Source organism: Symphodus melops (genome assembly GCF_947650265.1).
Source record: "Symphodus melops genome assembly, chromosome: 12".
In the NCBI taxonomy this organism is placed as follows: Eukaryota; Metazoa; Chordata; class Actinopteri; order Labriformes; family Labridae; genus Symphodus; species Symphodus melops.
Window position 1 is genome coordinate 25,174,352 of NC_136702.1, and position 17,121 is coordinate 25,191,472.

At 44.2% G+C, this 17,121-nt stretch overlaps 3 protein-coding genes across 3 annotated transcripts in view; all 3 read right to left on the reverse strand.

The window, feature by feature from the left end:
- The window catches only part of LOC306832976 (succinate--CoA ligase [ADP-forming] subunit beta, mitochondrial-like), a gene marked incomplete at its 3' end in the record, with an annotated part of 12,661 nt that extends 12,026 nt beyond the window's left edge, over nucleotides 1–635 (reverse strand). The window contains exon 1 of the mRNA XM_079357998.1: nucleotides 511–635. Within this exon, the coding sequence (XP_079214124.1) occupies nucleotides 511–594 (84 nt within the window). The 5' untranslated portion in view covers nucleotides 595–635. The remainder of the gene's footprint in view (nucleotides 1–510) is intronic.
- A 718-nt stretch (nucleotides 636–1,353) lies between these two features.
- med4 (mediator complex subunit 4) lies at nucleotides 1,354–12,355 on the reverse strand. Its single transcript, XM_079357088.1, has 7 exons — nucleotides 12,231–12,355; nucleotides 10,403–10,469; nucleotides 3,022–3,192; nucleotides 2,853–2,910; nucleotides 2,684–2,770; nucleotides 2,479–2,610; nucleotides 1,354–2,385 (listed from the first exon to the last, which is right to left on the reverse strand). Exons 1-7 carry the CDS (start codon nucleotides 12,302–12,304, stop codon nucleotides 2,213–2,215), a joined length of 762 nt encoding a protein of 253 aa, XP_079213214.1. The 5' UTR covers nucleotides 12,305–12,355; the 3' UTR covers nucleotides 1,354–2,212.
- A 747-nt stretch (nucleotides 12,356–13,102) lies between these two features.
- Nucleotides 13,103–17,121, reverse strand: part of LOC306832977 (NLR family CARD domain-containing protein 3-like) — a 68,309-nt gene continuing 64,290 nt past the window's right edge. The window contains exons 6-8 of the mRNA XM_079357999.1: nucleotides 16,246–16,419; nucleotides 14,681–14,854; nucleotides 13,103–13,493 (exon numbers count right to left, since the gene is read on the reverse strand). Coding sequence (XP_079214125.1) covers nucleotides 13,487–13,493; nucleotides 14,681–14,854; nucleotides 16,246–16,419 — 355 coding nt within the window. The 3' untranslated portion in view covers nucleotides 13,103–13,486. The remainder of the gene's footprint in view (nucleotides 13,494–14,680; nucleotides 14,855–16,245; nucleotides 16,420–17,121) is intronic.

A 17,121-nucleotide genomic window follows, 5' to 3' on the forward strand; every position in this document is an offset into this window, starting at 1 on the left:
CAGCAACATGTTGGTACATGTGAAGCAGTGACATGTTGGTACATATAAAGCACAGACATGTTAGCACACCCCCTGCTGTGGGTCTCTGAGGCTGATAAACTCACACTGGAGACAGAAGCAGGCGGACAGATGAGCTAACAGCTGCTGGAGGTCACTGAGCTGCGGCTAACTGTGCTAACTATGACCGTTACCATCCAGATAAACTGCTTTTAAACAGTAAACTGGTGTTTCAGAGTTAACTGAGGACAGCTCGGGTTGTTTTCAGTGTGCTAGCTGATGTATTTTTTGCTTGGTCACAACATCTCGGCCGCAGTGATCGCGCTAATGACGCTAGCGCCGCACTAGTTAGCATGTTAGCAACGTCAACGTAAACTCAATGAAAACGAGCTAATGTCAAATTTGACCCTGTCGGAATCAGATAACCTGCAGTCTTTATTAAAGGTGGAGCGCGTCCACAAACACCTGGCCGTAAAGGTGAAGTCCTTCGCTTTCACATGGACACACACTCACCTTTGAAGCGGAGCTCAGAGTGTTTCTGGCGCCAGAGTTTCTCAGGCTAGCCGTCAGACGGCCGCAGATCAGGGACGTCGCCATGTCTCCCTCTACAGCGGAGAAATAACGCGCATGCGCAGTAAACGGCAAAGGCGCCTTCAAAAATGCCACTTTCAAGTACCGTCGGAAAATACCGCTTCACTGCGCATGTCAGATTAAAAGTAGACGAATTCACGTCTTGGAGACTTGATTGAAATGTAAAATGTGACACAAGAAGGAAAAACACGTATTATTGGATAGTTTTTGTAAAAGAGAAAACTGAGATTTTTAATCAATGAACAACTTCACACACCTACCAGGAGCTCCATCCTTTATGAGCACAAGATTTTCTTATCAAGGCAATGTATGTAGTCTGGCTCGTTTCACGTCACCGTTTAAACACAATTAAACATTTAAAACATTATCAAACAGAAAATGAAACGGATTTTGGAGAATCTTCGAACACTGACTTTACAAGCTGTCCCTGAACGCAGCAGTGTCATGGCCTTGGCAGTGTAAATATAACCATAAACTTTAACCTAAATTCTTCTTTAGTCTTGTCTGTTCTGAGCTGTTCACCCGGTCAAAGACTTATAAACTAAACTGAAGAACTACATCTTAAAGCCAACGTAGCAAACTATTAAACATTAACTGACACACGCAGATATAAACACACATAAAATGTACCACGTTGTTATCTAAAGCTCCTCCCCCTTTCTCTAAGGCCAACTCGTTCCAACAATGTCATTCTTTAAGTCATGATTTAATGCTGGTGACCAGCGGTGAGGGTGGATTCAATGTTCTCAAAGCACAGACATCATGTGTATTCAAAACGTGTTTATTTACAAGGCAGGTATGTACAGGTGTATGTACACAAGACGATCATCTAAAAGAACACATGAAACATAAAGTCACACACACCAACGAGGAGGAGAGCCGACGTTCTGGGTTTGGTTTCAGTCTGAGTTCAGAAGAATGGAGTCGTGGTTCAACAGAGCTGCTTCGTTACAGGACGTCTGCGCATCCTCGAAGCTCTGAGTAAAACCATGAATTGTCTTTTTCACAGATCACGACGTTGAACTTGGGCTGCAGAGTTTCCTCACAGTCTGACGAGGCTCGCTGAGCTGTCTGCATGTGTTTCCAGATTGATGCTCGCCGGCTGATTCCTTGAAGTGAATCGGCTCCTCTGAGGGCGGCGTTCATCTTCTCGTTCACACGCAGCTTCAGCCCCTCGTCGACGTGCCGTCAGCAGCATCTCTCTGAAAGTGTTCAGTGGAGGAGCAGCAGCTCCTTCAGTGTGAGCCGGATCCTTTAGACCACAGAGTGGGGAACCAAAGGACAGCCGTCACACAGCTTTCTGTTTGAAACTATGGAGGATCAATGAGGGAATCTAACTGAAGCCCTGACATCGTGATAATAAATGAGTTTACTCTTTCCATTGTAGGGATGAGCTCCTCAGTGACTGTCAGGTCAAATCGAAGAACACAAAGTTCACCTGCAGGAAACCACGGAGAAAAGATCAGACTGCTCCTTTAAATCAAGCTCTGTCCTCCCATGTTTGAGTCCAGCTCGTGGCTGCGTTATAAAAGACCAGAGAAGAAGACGGTGACTTCACACACACTCTCACACACACACACACACACACACACACACACACACACACACAGTCAGTCTCTGCGGTTTAGTCGGAGTCGCTGCTGCTGCTGGAGGAATCCGTCGACATGGCCTCCACGTCGTCCTCGTTCTCCTTGTTGTGACCCGGAGGCTCCAAGCCGAAGTCGTTGCCGTGGTGAGGGGGCAGCATCCCGACGGAGACGTCCGAGGACTGCCAGGGGTAGTGAGGCGTCAGGACGTCTGGAGGAAGGAGAGGAGGAGAGAGTGGATCACGATCTATGAGGAGTCTCTATGAGCTACAAACTGAAATCGGTCAGCAACAGGCCGACTCACCTGGAAGCCTCCCGGCAGCCAGAGCGTCACCGGGCAGGTGGCCGTTCACGCCGTTGGTCGGCAGGTTTGCCATGTGACCCAGCATCCCACTGCGCATCTCCAGGTCCGTGGGGTAGGGTCTGCGAGGGTCCCCTGAGAAGCACAGGCGTGTTAAGAGGCGAGACGATCAGAACATGAGACGTATCAGGAGGCGGAGCGTTCCTACCTGGGACCCAGTTTAAAGGAGCGCACACGGCGTTACTGGCACTGATCCTGTGGGCGTATTTAATGATCTCTTCTGAGGAGATGCTTCCTGCAGAGAGCGAGTCGACCATGTGAGTTCATACACACACACACATCACAGTGCAGCCTAACAGACAGGGGTCTTTACTCACCTTTCCTGGCTTTATCAATAGACTTGAGTTTTTCTTTGGCCTGGTAAACTGCAGTGGCCTAAACAAAGAGGACAGAACATTGAGTTTGGACGTTGTGGTCGCCTAGCGACTCCATGTGCTGGTTGAATATGAAGACAGTAAGGAAGTAAAGGTGTGGATGTGGACCCACCAGGATGTGCTCGGCCTCCTTCAGCTGCTTCTGGAGCTGCTGGATGTCGCTGTCTCTCTTCTCCACCTCCTTCTCCAGCAGCTGCATCTCCTGGTGCACCTTCCCCTGCTGCTGGGCCACCTCCATCAGCTCCTGGAACTCCCTGTCCCTCTGCACCAGCAGCTCCAGCACCTGACCACAACACACACACACACACACACACACACACACACACACACACTTAATAAGAGTCATAGATCTACATCATGTACCGTGTGTAGTTGTACCTGAGTGTGTGTGTGTTGTTGTACCTGAGTGTGTGTTGTTGTACCTGAGTGTGTGTGTGTAGTTGTACCTGAGTGTGTAGTTGTACCTGAGTGTGTGTGTGTAGTTGTACCTGAGTGTGTGTAGTTGTACCTGAGTGTGTGTTGTTGTACCTGAGTGTGTGTGTGTTGTTGTACCTGAGTGTGTGTTGTTGTACCTGAGTGTGTGTGTGTAGTTGTACCTGAGTGTGTGTTGTTGTACCTGAGTGTGTGTGTGTTGTTGTACCTGAGTGTGTGTAGTTGTACCTGAGTGTGTGTAGTTGTACCTGAGTGTGTGTAGTTGTACCTGAGTGTGTGTTGTTGTACCTGAGTGTGTGTTGTTGTACCTGAGTGTGTGTAGTTGTACCTGAGTGTGTGTAGTTGTACCTGAGTGTGTGTAGTTGTACCTGAGTGTGTGTAGTTGTACCTGAGTGTGTGTTGTTGTACCTGAGTGTGTGTTGTTGTACCTGAGTGTGTGTAGTTGTACCTGAGTGTGTGTTGTTGTACCTGAGTGTGTGTTGTTGTACCTGAGTGTGTGTAGTTGTACCTGAGTGTGTGTTGTTGTACCTGAGTGTGTGTTGTTGTATCTGAGTGTGTGTTGTTGTATCTGAGTGTGTGTAGTTGTACCTGAGTGTGTGTTGTTGTATCTGAGTGTGTGTTGTTGTACCTGAGTGTGTGTAGTTGTACCTGAGTGTGTGTTGTTGTACCTGAGTGTGTGTTGTTGTACCTGAGTGTGTGTAGTTGTACCTGAGTGTGTGTTGTTGTACCTGAGTGTGTGTTGTTGTATCTGAGTGTGTGTTGTTGTACCTGAGTGTGTGTTGTTGTATCTGAGTGTGTGTTGTTGTATCTGAGTGTGTGTAGTTGTACCTGAGTGTGTGTGTTGTTGTACCTGAGTGCGTGTGTGTTGTTGTACCTGAGTGTGTGTGTTGTACCTGAGTGTGTGTGTTGTTGTACCTGAGTGTGTGTTGTTGTATCTGAGTGTGTGTAGTTGTACCTGAGTGTGTGTGTTGTTGTATCTGAGTGTGTGTTGTTGTATCTGAGTGTGTGTTGTTGTATCTGAGTGTGTGTAGTTGTACCTGAGTGTGTGTGTTGTTGTACCTGAGTGCGTGTGTGTTGTTGTACCTGAGTGTGTGTGTTGTACCTGAGTGTGTGTGTTGTTGTATCTGAGTGTGTGTTGTTGTATCTGAGTGTGTGTAGTTGTACCTGAGTGTGTGTGTTGTTGTATCTGAGTGTGTGTTGTTGTACCTGAGTGTGTGTGTTGTACCTGAGTGTGTGTGTTGTTGTATCTGAGTGTGTGTTGTTGTATCTGAGTGTGTGTAGTTGTACCTGAGTGTGTGTGTTGTTGTACCTGAGTGCGTGTGTGTAGTTGTACCTGAGTGTGTGTAGTTGTACCTGAGTGTGTGTGTTGTACCTGAGTGTGTGTTGTTGTACCTGAGTGTGTGTAGTTGTACCTGAGTGTGTGTGTTGTACCTGAGTGTGTGTAGTTGTACCTGAGTGTGTGTTGTTGTACCTGAGTGTGTGTAGCTGTACCTGAGTGTGTGTAGTTGTACCTGAGTGTGTGTAGTTGTACCTGAGTGTGTGTAGCTGTACCTGAGTGTGTGTAGTTGTACCTGAGTGTGTGTAGCTGTACCTGAGTGTGTGTTGTTGTACCTGAGTGTGTGTAGTTGTACCTGAGTGTGTGTAGCTGTACCTGAGTGTGTGTAGTTGTACCTGAGTGTGTGTAGCTGTACCTGAGTGTGTGTTGTTGTATCTGAGTGTGTGTAGTTGTACCTGAGTGCGTGTGTGTAGTTGTACCTGAGTGTGTGTTGTTGTACCTGAGTGTGTGTTGTTGTATCTGAGTGTGTGTAGTTGTACCTGAGTGTGTGTAGCTGTACCTGAGTGTGTGTTGTTGTACCTGAGTGTGTGTAGTTGTACCTGAGTGCGTGTGTGTTGTTGTACCTGAGTGTGTGTAGTTGTACCTGAGTGTGTGTGTGTTGTTGTACCTGAGTGTGTGTAGTTGTACCTGAGTGTGTGTTGTTGTACCTGAGTGCGTGTGTGTTGTTGTACCTGAGTGTGTGTGTTGTACCTGAGAGTGTGTTGTTGTACCTGAGTGTGTGTGTTGTTGTACCTGAGTGTGTGTGTGTTGTTGTACCTGAGTGTGTGTGTGTTGTTGTACCTGAGTGTGTGTAGTTGTACCTGAGAGTGTGTTGTTGTACCTGAGTGTGTGTGTTGTTGTACCTGAGTGTGTGTGTTGTTGTACCTGAGTGTGTGTGTAGTTGTACCTGAGTGTGTGTGTAGTTGTACCTGAGTGTGTGTGTAGTTGTACCTGAGTGTGTGTGTTGTTGTACCTGAGTGTGTGTAGTTGTACCTGAGTGTGTGTTGTTGTACCTGAGTGTGTGTTGTTGTACCTGAGTGTGTGTTGTTGTACCTGAGTGTGTGTTGTTGTACCTGAGTGTGTGTAGTTGTACCCGAGTGTGTGTGTAGTTGTACCTGAGTGTGTGTTGTTGTACCTGAGTGTGTGTGTTGTTGTACCCGAGTGTGTGTTGTTGTACCTGAGTGTGTGTTGTTGTACCTGAGTGTGTGTAGTTGTACCCGAGTGTGTGTTGTTGTACCTGAGTGTGTGTTGTTGTACCTGAGTGTGTGTAGTTGTACCTGAGTGTGTGTTGTTGTACCCGAGTGTGTGTTGTTGTACCCGAGTGTGTGTGTTGTTGTACCTGAGTGTGTGTGTAGCTGTACCTGAGTGTGTGTTGTTGTACCTGAGTGTGTGTTGTTGTACCTGAGTGTGTGTAGTTGTACCTGAGTGTGTGTAGTTGTACCTGAGTGTGTGTTGTTGTACCTGAGTGTGTGTTGTTGTATCTGAGTGTGTGTTGTTGTACCTGAGTGTGTGTAGTTGTACCTGAGTGTGTGTTGTTGTACCTGAGTGTGTGTAGTTGTACCTGAGTGTGTGTAGTTGTACCTGAGTGTGTGTTGTTGTACCTGAGTGTGTGTGTTGTTGTACCTGAGTGTGTGTAGTTGTACCTGAGTGTGTGTAGTTGTACCTGAGTGTGTGTTGTTGTACCTGAGTGTGTGTAGTTGTACCTGAGTGTGTGTTGTTGTACCTGAGTGTGTGTAGTTGTACCTGAGTGTGTGTTGTTGTACCTGAGTGTGTGTAGTTGTACCTGAGTGTGTGTAGTTGTACCTGAGTGTGTGTGTTGTACCTGAGTGTGTGTGTTGTTGTTGTACCTGAGTGTGTGTTGTTGTACCCGAGTGTGTGTTGTTGTACCTGAGTGTGTGTAGTTGTACCTGAGTGTGTGTAGTTGTACCTGAGTGTGTGTAGTTGTACCTGAGTGTGTGTAGTTGTACCTGAGTGTGTGTTGTTGTACCTGAGTGTGTGTAGTTGTACCTGAGTGTGTGTAGTTGTACCTGAGTGTGTGTAGTTGTACCTGAGTGTGTGTAGTTGTACCTGAGTGTGTGTAGTTGTACCTGAGTGTGTGTAGTTGTACCTGAGTGTGTGTTGTTGTACCTGAGTGTGTGTTGTTGTACCTGAGTGTGTGTTGTTGTACCTGAGTGTGTGTTGTTGTACCTGAGAGTGTGTTATTGTACCCGAGTGTGTGTTGTTGTACCTGAGTGTGTGTAGTTGTACCTGAGTGTGTGTTATTGTACCCGAGTGTGTGTTATTGTACCCGAGTGTGTGTAGTTGTACCTGAGTGTGTGTTGTTGTACCTGAGTGTGTGTAGTTGTACCTGAGTGTGTGTTATTGTACCCGAGTGTGTGTTGTTGTACCTGAGTGTGTGTATTAGGGGTATAGAAAGGCTTTTAATTGTGAGTACAGGTTCTGTAGTTGTGTTTAGATTGAAGACAGTTGTGATGCAGTGTGTTAGCAACAGGAGACATGTAACAGCATTATAAAGGTTGCATGTTGGCCCCGGTGTGTGACAGCTCCATGCACCCTCGTTCATCATCACCCAGCAGCTGATCAGCTGGAGGGCCCACACAGAGGAATCAGACTCACTCTCCACAGTATGCAAACAGGAAGTCAATCACTTAACATTGCTCTGCAGAAATACAACTATACAGTCAAACATATTGATTTATAGAGAATTTATTTGTTTCCAAATGTTGTTGGTGTGGGATGAACCGGAGCACCTGGAAAAAACCCACAAAGACTCAGCTGGACCATGAAGAGTCCTGACAGACAGGTACCAGAGGGTTCCTTCCTGTCAGGACTTCACCTGTCCCCCTGTGCTGCCAGGCCTGTTGGGGTGGGAGGGGGCAGGACGAAGGGCTGGGGCTGTCACTTCCTGTCCTGGTTCTGTCTCCTCTTCCTCAACCTGGCGAGCAACCTGGAGCCACGTGGTTGATTCTGAGGGCTCTCAGCCCTCGACGTTTGGGGCTCTTTGTTCTTCTGGAGAAGCTCCACCTCCTCCTGCAGAGCGGGATTCATCTCCTCCTGTTTCTCAAGTCTGGAGCTGAGCTCGACGCTGCTGCTGGTCTTTTCTTGGAGCTGTCTTTGTAAGGTCTCCAGCTGCTCTGCATAACACATGTTGGTGCTGAACACTTCTTCTCTGAAGACCTTCATCTGCTGCTCCAGGGACTCCTTCTCCTCCGTCAGTCTCTCCACCAGCATGAGCTTCTTCTTGGCTGACTCCACATGCTGATGCCTGACTTCCTCCATTTCTCTCTGGAGGTTGTCCTTCATCATTTTATGGTGCTGCCTTTTCTTCTTGGAGTCTCTCAGCTCCTTCTGCAGCCCAGCACTGACCTCCTGCTGTTCTTCCAGTTTGGAGGCCAGGTGTTGCCTGCTTTGTGTCACTTCCTCCAGCTTGTTCTTTAAGGCACTCGTCTGCTCGGCGGTCTGGATGTCCTTGCTGAGGGAATCTTTTTGCATGACCTTTATCTTTTCCAGCAGGGTGTCATTTTCAGCTCTGAGATGTTCTTGTATCTTTGGGTCATTAGAAGCCGTGTTCTGCAGCTTCTTGTTTAGTGCAGAAATGACTCCAATGAGCTCTTCTTTGGTCTTCAGGGTGTAACCCGACATGTCCTGTGTGATGACGTGGGATGGGTTCAGGTGCTTCAGCTCTTCTTTGAGCATCTTGATCTCCTGATCACACTGGAGTCGCTCTTCTTGCTCCACCCTCCACCTTTCTTCCATCTCCTGGATCTTCGTCTTGCTGACGGAGTATCTGGCGAGCGCCGCCTCGCTCAGCTCTTTCTCCCGTTTCAGATGAAACTTCACTTCCTCCAGCTCATTTCTGAGATCTGCCACCACCTGCCACTGGGGTGGGCGTCTCTGAGGCTGTGCACGATCAGGTGCATCGGGGTTACGCCAGCGTTGTTGTCCGTAGGTTTCCTCCCTCCTTCGGTGGAAAGTCTGGCCTTCTGGCTGAGTGGGATGCTGCCTGTTGTGGTGCCTACGGTTGGCTCTTTGCATGGGGTATGTAAACTCCTCACCTCTGACCTTCTCATCTCCCACCTCCATCATGTCTCCCCAGCTCTGAGATTGATCCATTGTGACAGTTGAATCAATAAATTGGATCTTGAGATGTTTGTTTTCTCAGATCTGTGAGCCGTGGTCTCTGAAGGAATGTGTGGACTGGAGAGATTCTGTGCTTTGCTGCCTTTTATATGATCTGATCATTCTAACTGCCCTTGATGCATCAGAGTTCAAGAATTCCTTTGATTGCTTTATTCTCTCCCAACATTCGGTTTCCTTGACGTCGAAGAATCACTCAAATCTTTGCTTGTTAATTCAAAAAAATATATATATCAAAATGGCTGCCCCAGCATTTAACAGTCAACACAAGCCAAAAAGCTGAAGGCATTAAGCACCAGACAAACAGCTTCAACACACAAACCACCCGTCAGCTCAGCCCGGGTTTAGCACATTAACTCTTATTGTGAAGTAAATGTTGTAATTTGAAAACACACTCATGCTTACTGATGGACGGACAGATGGATGCATAGATTTAGGTAGCCTGCCGCGGCCTATTTAAAAAAAACACAGCCTTGAAATTATTGCACGGCTTGACCTAGGCCGTGCAAATATCTACATTTAATAGACGTGCTTACTACACAGGTTTCTATACGGTGCGCTAAATATCTGATTAGGCTACATTCTAATTCTGGCAAAGAACATGTTTGCCGAATACCGGTACTGAAAAGCTTAAACCTGATCCCGTTTACGATTCTACAGCCACCCGTGTCCTATTTGGGAGACGGCGTGTCAGCCGGATGATGATAGCCGTTTTCCCATTTCTGCCTAAATCACTGGATGGATATCACCTTTTCTAGCATTATCTAATGTCAATAACTTTGTGTAATATTAACAAACAACATTTTTGATCAACAACTACAACCTGCAGCTGATCGTTGATGCTGTAGCATCCAGTGATGCCAATCTCATAATAATCCAGATTCCATGAACATGTGTCGGTTGTCAGTTTGACAGCAGAGATGAGTTGGAGTGAAAATGTAAATGACATGAGTTTGACTTAATTTAAGCTTCAATGCATAACAGCAACAAACAAAGACTAAATGATTGTTAAGTAGCCTACACATGTTTTTATTTGGGCATGGCTGGATGTATATCATCTATTAGAAGAGCTACGATGCTACAAGGCTTATTCCCAGAGACCTGGTTGCTTGTTTCTCTCATGAGATCTGGAGCCACTGATGGGCTCCGGAGGGTTCCGGCCTGTCGGAGCTAACACAGAGCTGAGACGCAGCGCAGCGGGCCCAGTAGAAACACACAGTGAATAAAGTGAAAGCTCTCTCAGCTCGGCTGGAGGGACGGAGACGGAGCGAACACACATCTGGTGGAAGTTGAGCAGGAGGCTTCTGAACACAGTGAAATCACTGTCTCCTGTTGGAGTGCTTGGAGTGGCGTTAGACTGGAGGCTGATCTGAGCAGCAGCGTGCAGATCAACAACAGCACAGAGCCTTCAGAAGCGCTCGGTCATCTTTTATTTCTGTTCTCCTTTTTAACGTCATGTTTTAAAAAATGTGGACGACAATGTTTAATGTTTAATAAACGAGAACTCGATTAGACTCCTAGTGTGTATTGAGCGTGTGTGTGTGTGTGTGTGTGTGTGTGTGTGTGTGTGTGTGTGTATGTGTGTGTGTGTGTGTGTGTGTAGTTGTACCTGTGTGTCCTCTCCAGGCTGGGGAAGTTTCTGACTCCTGGACAGAGCCAACATCTCGATGAGTTCTCTGAAACGTCAGAGAACAAACAAACAGTCAGCTTCATGTTTATTGCGGGATTTGAGCTTAGCGGGGTCAGGTCTGGACTCTGAAGCAGGATTTGAGCTGAGCGGGGTCCGGTCTAGACTCTGAAGCAGGATTTGAGCTTAGCGGGGTCAGGTCTGGACTCTGACAAGCTGACCTTTGACCTCTGTTTACTTTGTTTTGTCCTTCCTGCAGCTGTGTCTCTCTGCAGCCTGTTTGTCTCATTTATATCACTCATATAGTTTGTACTTTGTGTAAATATGTTTGTAGATATGATGATCTGCTGACGGCAGACACGCTGATGACTGTGATTGGTTAAATGACACTAACTCCGCCCCTTTTTACGTGAACGCGTTCTCTGTAACTCTGGGTTGGTGGATCATCGTAGGACTGATAATCACCTTCTCTGATGTCAGAGTTTGTTAAACCAGATCCCCCACAGAGACCCTGATATGTTCAACTCTCTACGTAGTCCAGGCCTCAGACTGCTCATCCTCACCTACACAGCCCTCCATCACCTGGCTCCTCCCCCTACCTGTCTGAGCTCCTCCCCCTGCACCCTCAGATCTATGGATGCAGACCTCCTGTCCCCCCCTGCAGGACTAACTATCAGTCCTGGGGGGGGTCAGGCTCTTCTCCGTCCCACCCTCTGGAACTCTCTCTCTAAAAACATTGGAGACTCCCCGACACTGACCTCCTTCAAGAGATCTTTAAAAACTCTTCACGTCTCCTCCAATCACTGAGTCCCATCCTCCCCCTCACACTGATCGATTAGGATAGTTTGTTTATAGTTGTTTGTTTTTGTCAAAGCGTTTTTGAGTATTTACAAAAGTGATTTAAAAACTAATGTATTATTATGATGATGATGAGATGGTTTTAACTGGTCAGCTGTTGATTCATTTAAAGGGACAGAAACATGTTTGAGTGAAGCTACAGGCTGACTTCTATCTGCAGTCTATGGAGAGGTCGGAGGTCAAACATGAGCTGCTGTATGTTAGTGGACAGAGACGCGTTTATAAAGAGGCTGTGTGATGTTTGTTTTAAAGAAAGCAGGATGAAGAGACCGCCAACGTTCAAGTCTCTGCCACAGGATGGAAAATCTCTCTCTCTCTAGATATACATCTACTGCACATTTACTGTGGAGCCTGCACCTTCACAGGGCAGCTGTTATTGCACATGTGTATTCACATACATGATGTGTGTTTCTGTCGGCAGCTTTAAAGACGATCAGTAGATGAGCTCATAGATCTGTTTCTGTTTTTAAGTTAAAAAAAAGTTAAATATCTTTCAGATCAGTCAGCTTTAAACACACACACACACACACACACACACACACACACACACACACACACACACACACACACACACGGAGTCTCTACAAGCTGATTAAAACATCCTAAAGACGGAGACAGGAGAAACTATCAAACTGAGATTTCAATAATCAATAAATAATAAAAATAAAAGATAAAAAATCAGAAGAATAGAAACATGAAGAGTGAATATGAATGATTCAGGATGATAACAGTGTTTAGAGAATAAAGTGTTATTGTGATGTGAGCAAACAGAAACAAACATGTCAACAAATGAATGAAACGTCTGTTCTTCATGCTAATGTTAGCTTAGCCACAGTGAGTTAAAAACAGTTCATTTCCGGAGGTTTTAACCTTCACACATGAAACAACAAGAGCTGAATTAAAGAGTCTGAACAGAGACATCATGAAACAAGTCTAAAAGTTCACATCTTACCGGGATAAAACCTCCAAATCATCCAAAACTGACAGCAGACGATCCTTCGTTGACTTCTCCGCCGCCGCCGCCATAGCTGCTGCTGACAGTCGCTTGTGCGCAGGACAGGAAGTGGCTCTCCTTTGCGTTTGATACGACAGCGACACCTGTTGGTGATTTCACTTCTTCACTTCATACTGAAACTCTTACACTGAGTTTAACAGGCTGATTTAATAAATGAGAACTTTAAATATGAATATAGATAAACTTGATTTACTCTGATGATATTTTACATTAATATTTATTTAATTATAATAAATCATTCAACTTTACATTTCATCTGACCTCATGTTTCCTCTTTATCTCATTTTAGAGCGTGTGCAGGAGTTTCTCTTCTCCTGTCCAGATGTTTTTGTTCTAGTGCTTTTGGGATACTAATGTTTATAAAAATAAAAGTTTCAACAAGTGAAATGAAGACAGTGTTGAAGATAACAGAGTACAATAGAAAAGAAAAGATTTGAAATAAACAAAAGGTAAGTGTGAGCTTTGTGAACAGAAAGTCTTTATTGTTATTAATTATACAGAAACATGACCCAAGTACAGGAACACAAACAAAAATATTTATTAAACAAAGGACAAAAAGAAAAACTTACTCAAAACTGAATCCAACAGAAAAGAACACGGGGGAAAGAGCAGGGATGCAAACACACGTACGGTGAAAAAAGAGAGAGAGATATCCAAAGACACAAAATGACATCTAAACAGTCTAATACAGCCTGATGAAGGCCTGTGCTCGTATGCTTCAATGAACATCGAGGGCTGATTGGCTGTTGAATACAACAGATGAGGAACTTTGACTTTCCTGAATTCTGATTGGTTGTTCTCTCTCTCTCTCTGGTCCCCTGCAGAGTATTTTAATACATGTTTCATCTGATCAAGTTCTCGTTTGGACTTTTAGTAGGAAATAAAATCAAATTAATCATCACATGAGAAGAATAACTGCAGCATTTCTTGGTAGCTTTTGACCTCTGAACATTTCTAGCAGCTGCTTCCTGTTTGACCTTCCTCTCCTGTAATGTGAGGAGAACAGATTCATTAGAAATATCACTGAAATGAACTGTGAGCTGATTCCTCTGTCAGTCCCTGATGGATGAAGATCTCCTCAGCTTGCAGAGCTTCTCCACACACAAGATGGTGGAGGTTCCTCCTCTGTGGATCATCAGCTGCTCCTCTCTGCTCCACCAGAGTCCTGATCACTCACATTATGACAGAGATCATCACCAGCTAATGAGAGAAGAAGAGAGATGACAGAAATCATTTTCTACACTGACTCCCTTCATCAGCTGTGAGTCATCAGATTCCCCCACAGTGCTGTAACTAAGCTCCGCCCCCAACTCCACCTCTGTACTTTAACAATGAACGGTTTCATATTGGTGTCTGAGTGTGAGATTTAACACTGAGTTATGGGACATATTTGATCAAATAAAGAAGCTGTTTGAAAAAGACAAAATAATAAAAACATTCACAGTAAATGTTCGTCAAATAAAGAAAAGGATAAAAAAAACCTGGCGTTTGAATGGCCAATCAAATCTCTTGATGGTGGGACTCTGTGAGCTGATGAAGAGAGAGCGACAAACACTTCCTGTGCCCCTCCTGATTTTACATTATAGTCCTTAAAGGTCATCATTGTTTGCTCATCCTTTAACAGAGAAAAAGCAGCGCAGCCTTTGAGTTGTTTTGAAGATGTTCAATGATGAAGAGCTTCTTCTGCCTTTGAATGAGATCTTCATATGAATGTTTAGTGTCTGCATGCCGTTCTGTTTGTGATGCTCAGAGCTGCAGCTGAACTTCTCAAACTGTTCTGGTCTCCACATGAAAGAGTCAGAGCAACACATTCAGTTCAGAGAAGAAACACGAGATCTTCTGCTCAGTTCTGAGGTGAACTAACGATGGGAAGGAAATAGAAGAAGCCGTAGTTTGGACATGAATCCTCTCTGATGTTTCTTTGTTTCTGTCAGTTGTTCTTCCTGCATTTGTTCCTGCAGCTGTGTAACTTTAGTCTTTGAGCCTGTTTGTCTTCAACGTCTTCATATTATTCATATAGTTTGAACATTCAGCTTTCTCTATTAAAGGCTGTAAACTGTGGAACACATTAAACACCTGAAATCTCATTCATCTCACATTTCAAATCTTCTTAAAAAACAGTGAAATGAGAGCTGTGCCCACTTTTAGATTGTATCTTCAATCTGTAATGTTCTCTGCTTTAAAGCATTTGTATTGTCATATTGTGGTTCATGTATTTTAATGGATCCTCATCAAGTGTTTTGGAGTTTAATGTGTTTGTTTACACAAAGGACCAACTAGAGACACGAGCTGGAAATTAGAAACTATAAACTATGTTCAATCACATTGTATTTAGTTAATACATTTAAATATGTGGAGGGTTTACTAAAGAACACTGAGAGACTGACCTCAGAGTCTCCAGTTGATAGTTTGGATTCTCCTGAAGATCACACAGCAGCTTCACTCCTGAATCCTGCAGCTTATTGTAGCTCAGCTCCAGCTCTCTGAGATGGGAGGGGTTGGACTTCAGAGCTGAGGCCAGAGAAGAACAGCTGATCTTTGACAAACTGCAGCCCTCCAATCTGAATAAAGAATAAAAGAAGAATAAAAATAATGTGTAATCCAGTCACATGTGTTCAGGTTGTGATGAGTATCTCAACATCACTTTGTCCTGATGAATCAAGTTTTCTCTAAATGATTAGAGGATCATTTCTGATTGTGTATTCACTAAATCTAAATCCTCCAAATGTCAGCTCAACATTCATCCAGCTGTTCATGTGCACAGATGAAGAACAGGCTGCTGATCTCAGTCAGCTCTGTGATCTTACTACATTTATCAAATCACACATTATTCAATCACAAGTTATTTTGGCCGGTAAAAAATATAATTGAATTTTTTCATCAACCTGCCACCTTGGCCGGTGAGTCAAAACATTAATTTCGGACCCTGCATGGAAAGTAAAAGTTGAAGAAATTGAAGAAATGGAAAGAATCACATATAGACTAAGAAACAGAGAAGATGACTTCATAAGTAACTGAAGTAAACGAGTAAAAGAAACGATGGAGTGGAATAAAAACATGTTTACACATTCAATTTAAATAAGAGAGTACTGAAGGACCCCCCCCCCCCCCCCCCATCGTATTTCTTTTCATTCTTAATTTAATGATATTTTCCTTTTCATACTGTTTGCTTGGTTCTATATTATTTTTTATATTGTATGTATTCTTGAATGTTTAAAAAAATGTGCCAGGATGAACAAAATATGTGATGAAATACTCTTTACACTGTTTGTCACATCTGTGTAGTCTTAAGTTATGTTTATTTGCTATTTTGCATTATTGTTCCTGTTCCTGTTTTATTTTGGTATTTACCCTTGTCTCTGTCTTTCAGATCCTGCTCCTCATGTTCCTGCCTTGTGTGTTCCGCCCTAATTACCCTCACCTGTGTCTCGTCATTCCCTGATTGTCTGTCTTTATATCCCTGGTGTTTCTTCCCTCATGTTGCCAGTTCGTAGTGTGTTTTCGTGACCCTCGTTCCAGCGTTTCTTGTTCCTGATTAGTGTTTAGTGTTTTTTGACTTTCTGCCTGTTTCTCGTTTTGATTCCCTGCCTGCCCCTTATCGGATTTGTTTGCTTGTTTGGATTGACCTTGTGTACCGACCTGGACTGGAATAAATTACCCTTTTTTGGAAACTGTCTTTGGAGTCTGCATTTTTGAGTCCCTGTGTTTCCTGGCATTGACACTGTTGGACTCTATTTCTTAACCTTGTTGAATGGCTTACAGCGGGTGGGGGGTGTTTGGTGATTGTAAGTATATCTGTTCAGTTATTCTGTTTTAGATGTTTGTGTATTTCTTTATATTTGTGTTCGGACCCTCTTAAAGAGGAGACCATGCATCTCAAGCTGCTAACATTTAATACATTCAAACTCGGATTCTATTATATTTATATCTATATTACAGTCAGTGATCTGACCTCAGAGTCTCCAGTCTGCAGTTTGGACTCTGCAGTCCCTCACACAGCAGCTTCACTCCTGAATCCTGCAGCTTGTTGTTACTCAGGTCCAGCTCTCTGAGATGGGAGGGGTTGGACTTCAGAGCTGAGGCCACAACGTCACAGTGAGTCTTTGAGAGTCCACAGTTAGAAAGTCTGTAGTGACACATTAAAAAGAGAAACATGACTTATAAAAGAAGCGTTTGATATTCACGTCTCACATCTGATGATTAAACAGTTTGTCCTGTTTGGTCTTAACTTTACACATCAGTGGAATCTGTCACTGACACAAAAAGTCTCATCACTGGTTTTCAAACCTGCACATTCTTCACCTGTCAATCATTCACTAAATGTTACTGATGAATGGAAACTACTGGAGTTTTATTTAGGAGGACATCATGTCTATGGTGTAAAATCCCCCCTCCTTCTCTCACTCTCCTCTACCTGGCTTTATGTTTCCTGGATGGGCGGAGCTTCAGAGCTGATAAAGGCAGCCAGCTCACCTGCTGTGAACTCTTTGGGAACAATGGAGCTGACTGCATGTGAATGCCTCATCAATCCTGATAGTTTGGACTGTGTGCTTAAGATGGAAGTTTCCTTTGTTGATGTCCAATAAGTAGCAGTGAATGAGTTCATTTATTTATCTACTGATATGTAAATCAGTGTATGTGTATCAGTATATGATACATATATATGTATTATTGTGTACAACAGTCAGATGATAGATAGATAATTTATTGATCCCGAGGGAAATTCCATTCCAATCGATTATTCAAAGGGATTTATGAACTTAGGACAAAAACCTAAAAAACTACAACTGACTGTTTCTCCTGAACATTAACAGAGGAACAGTTTTAG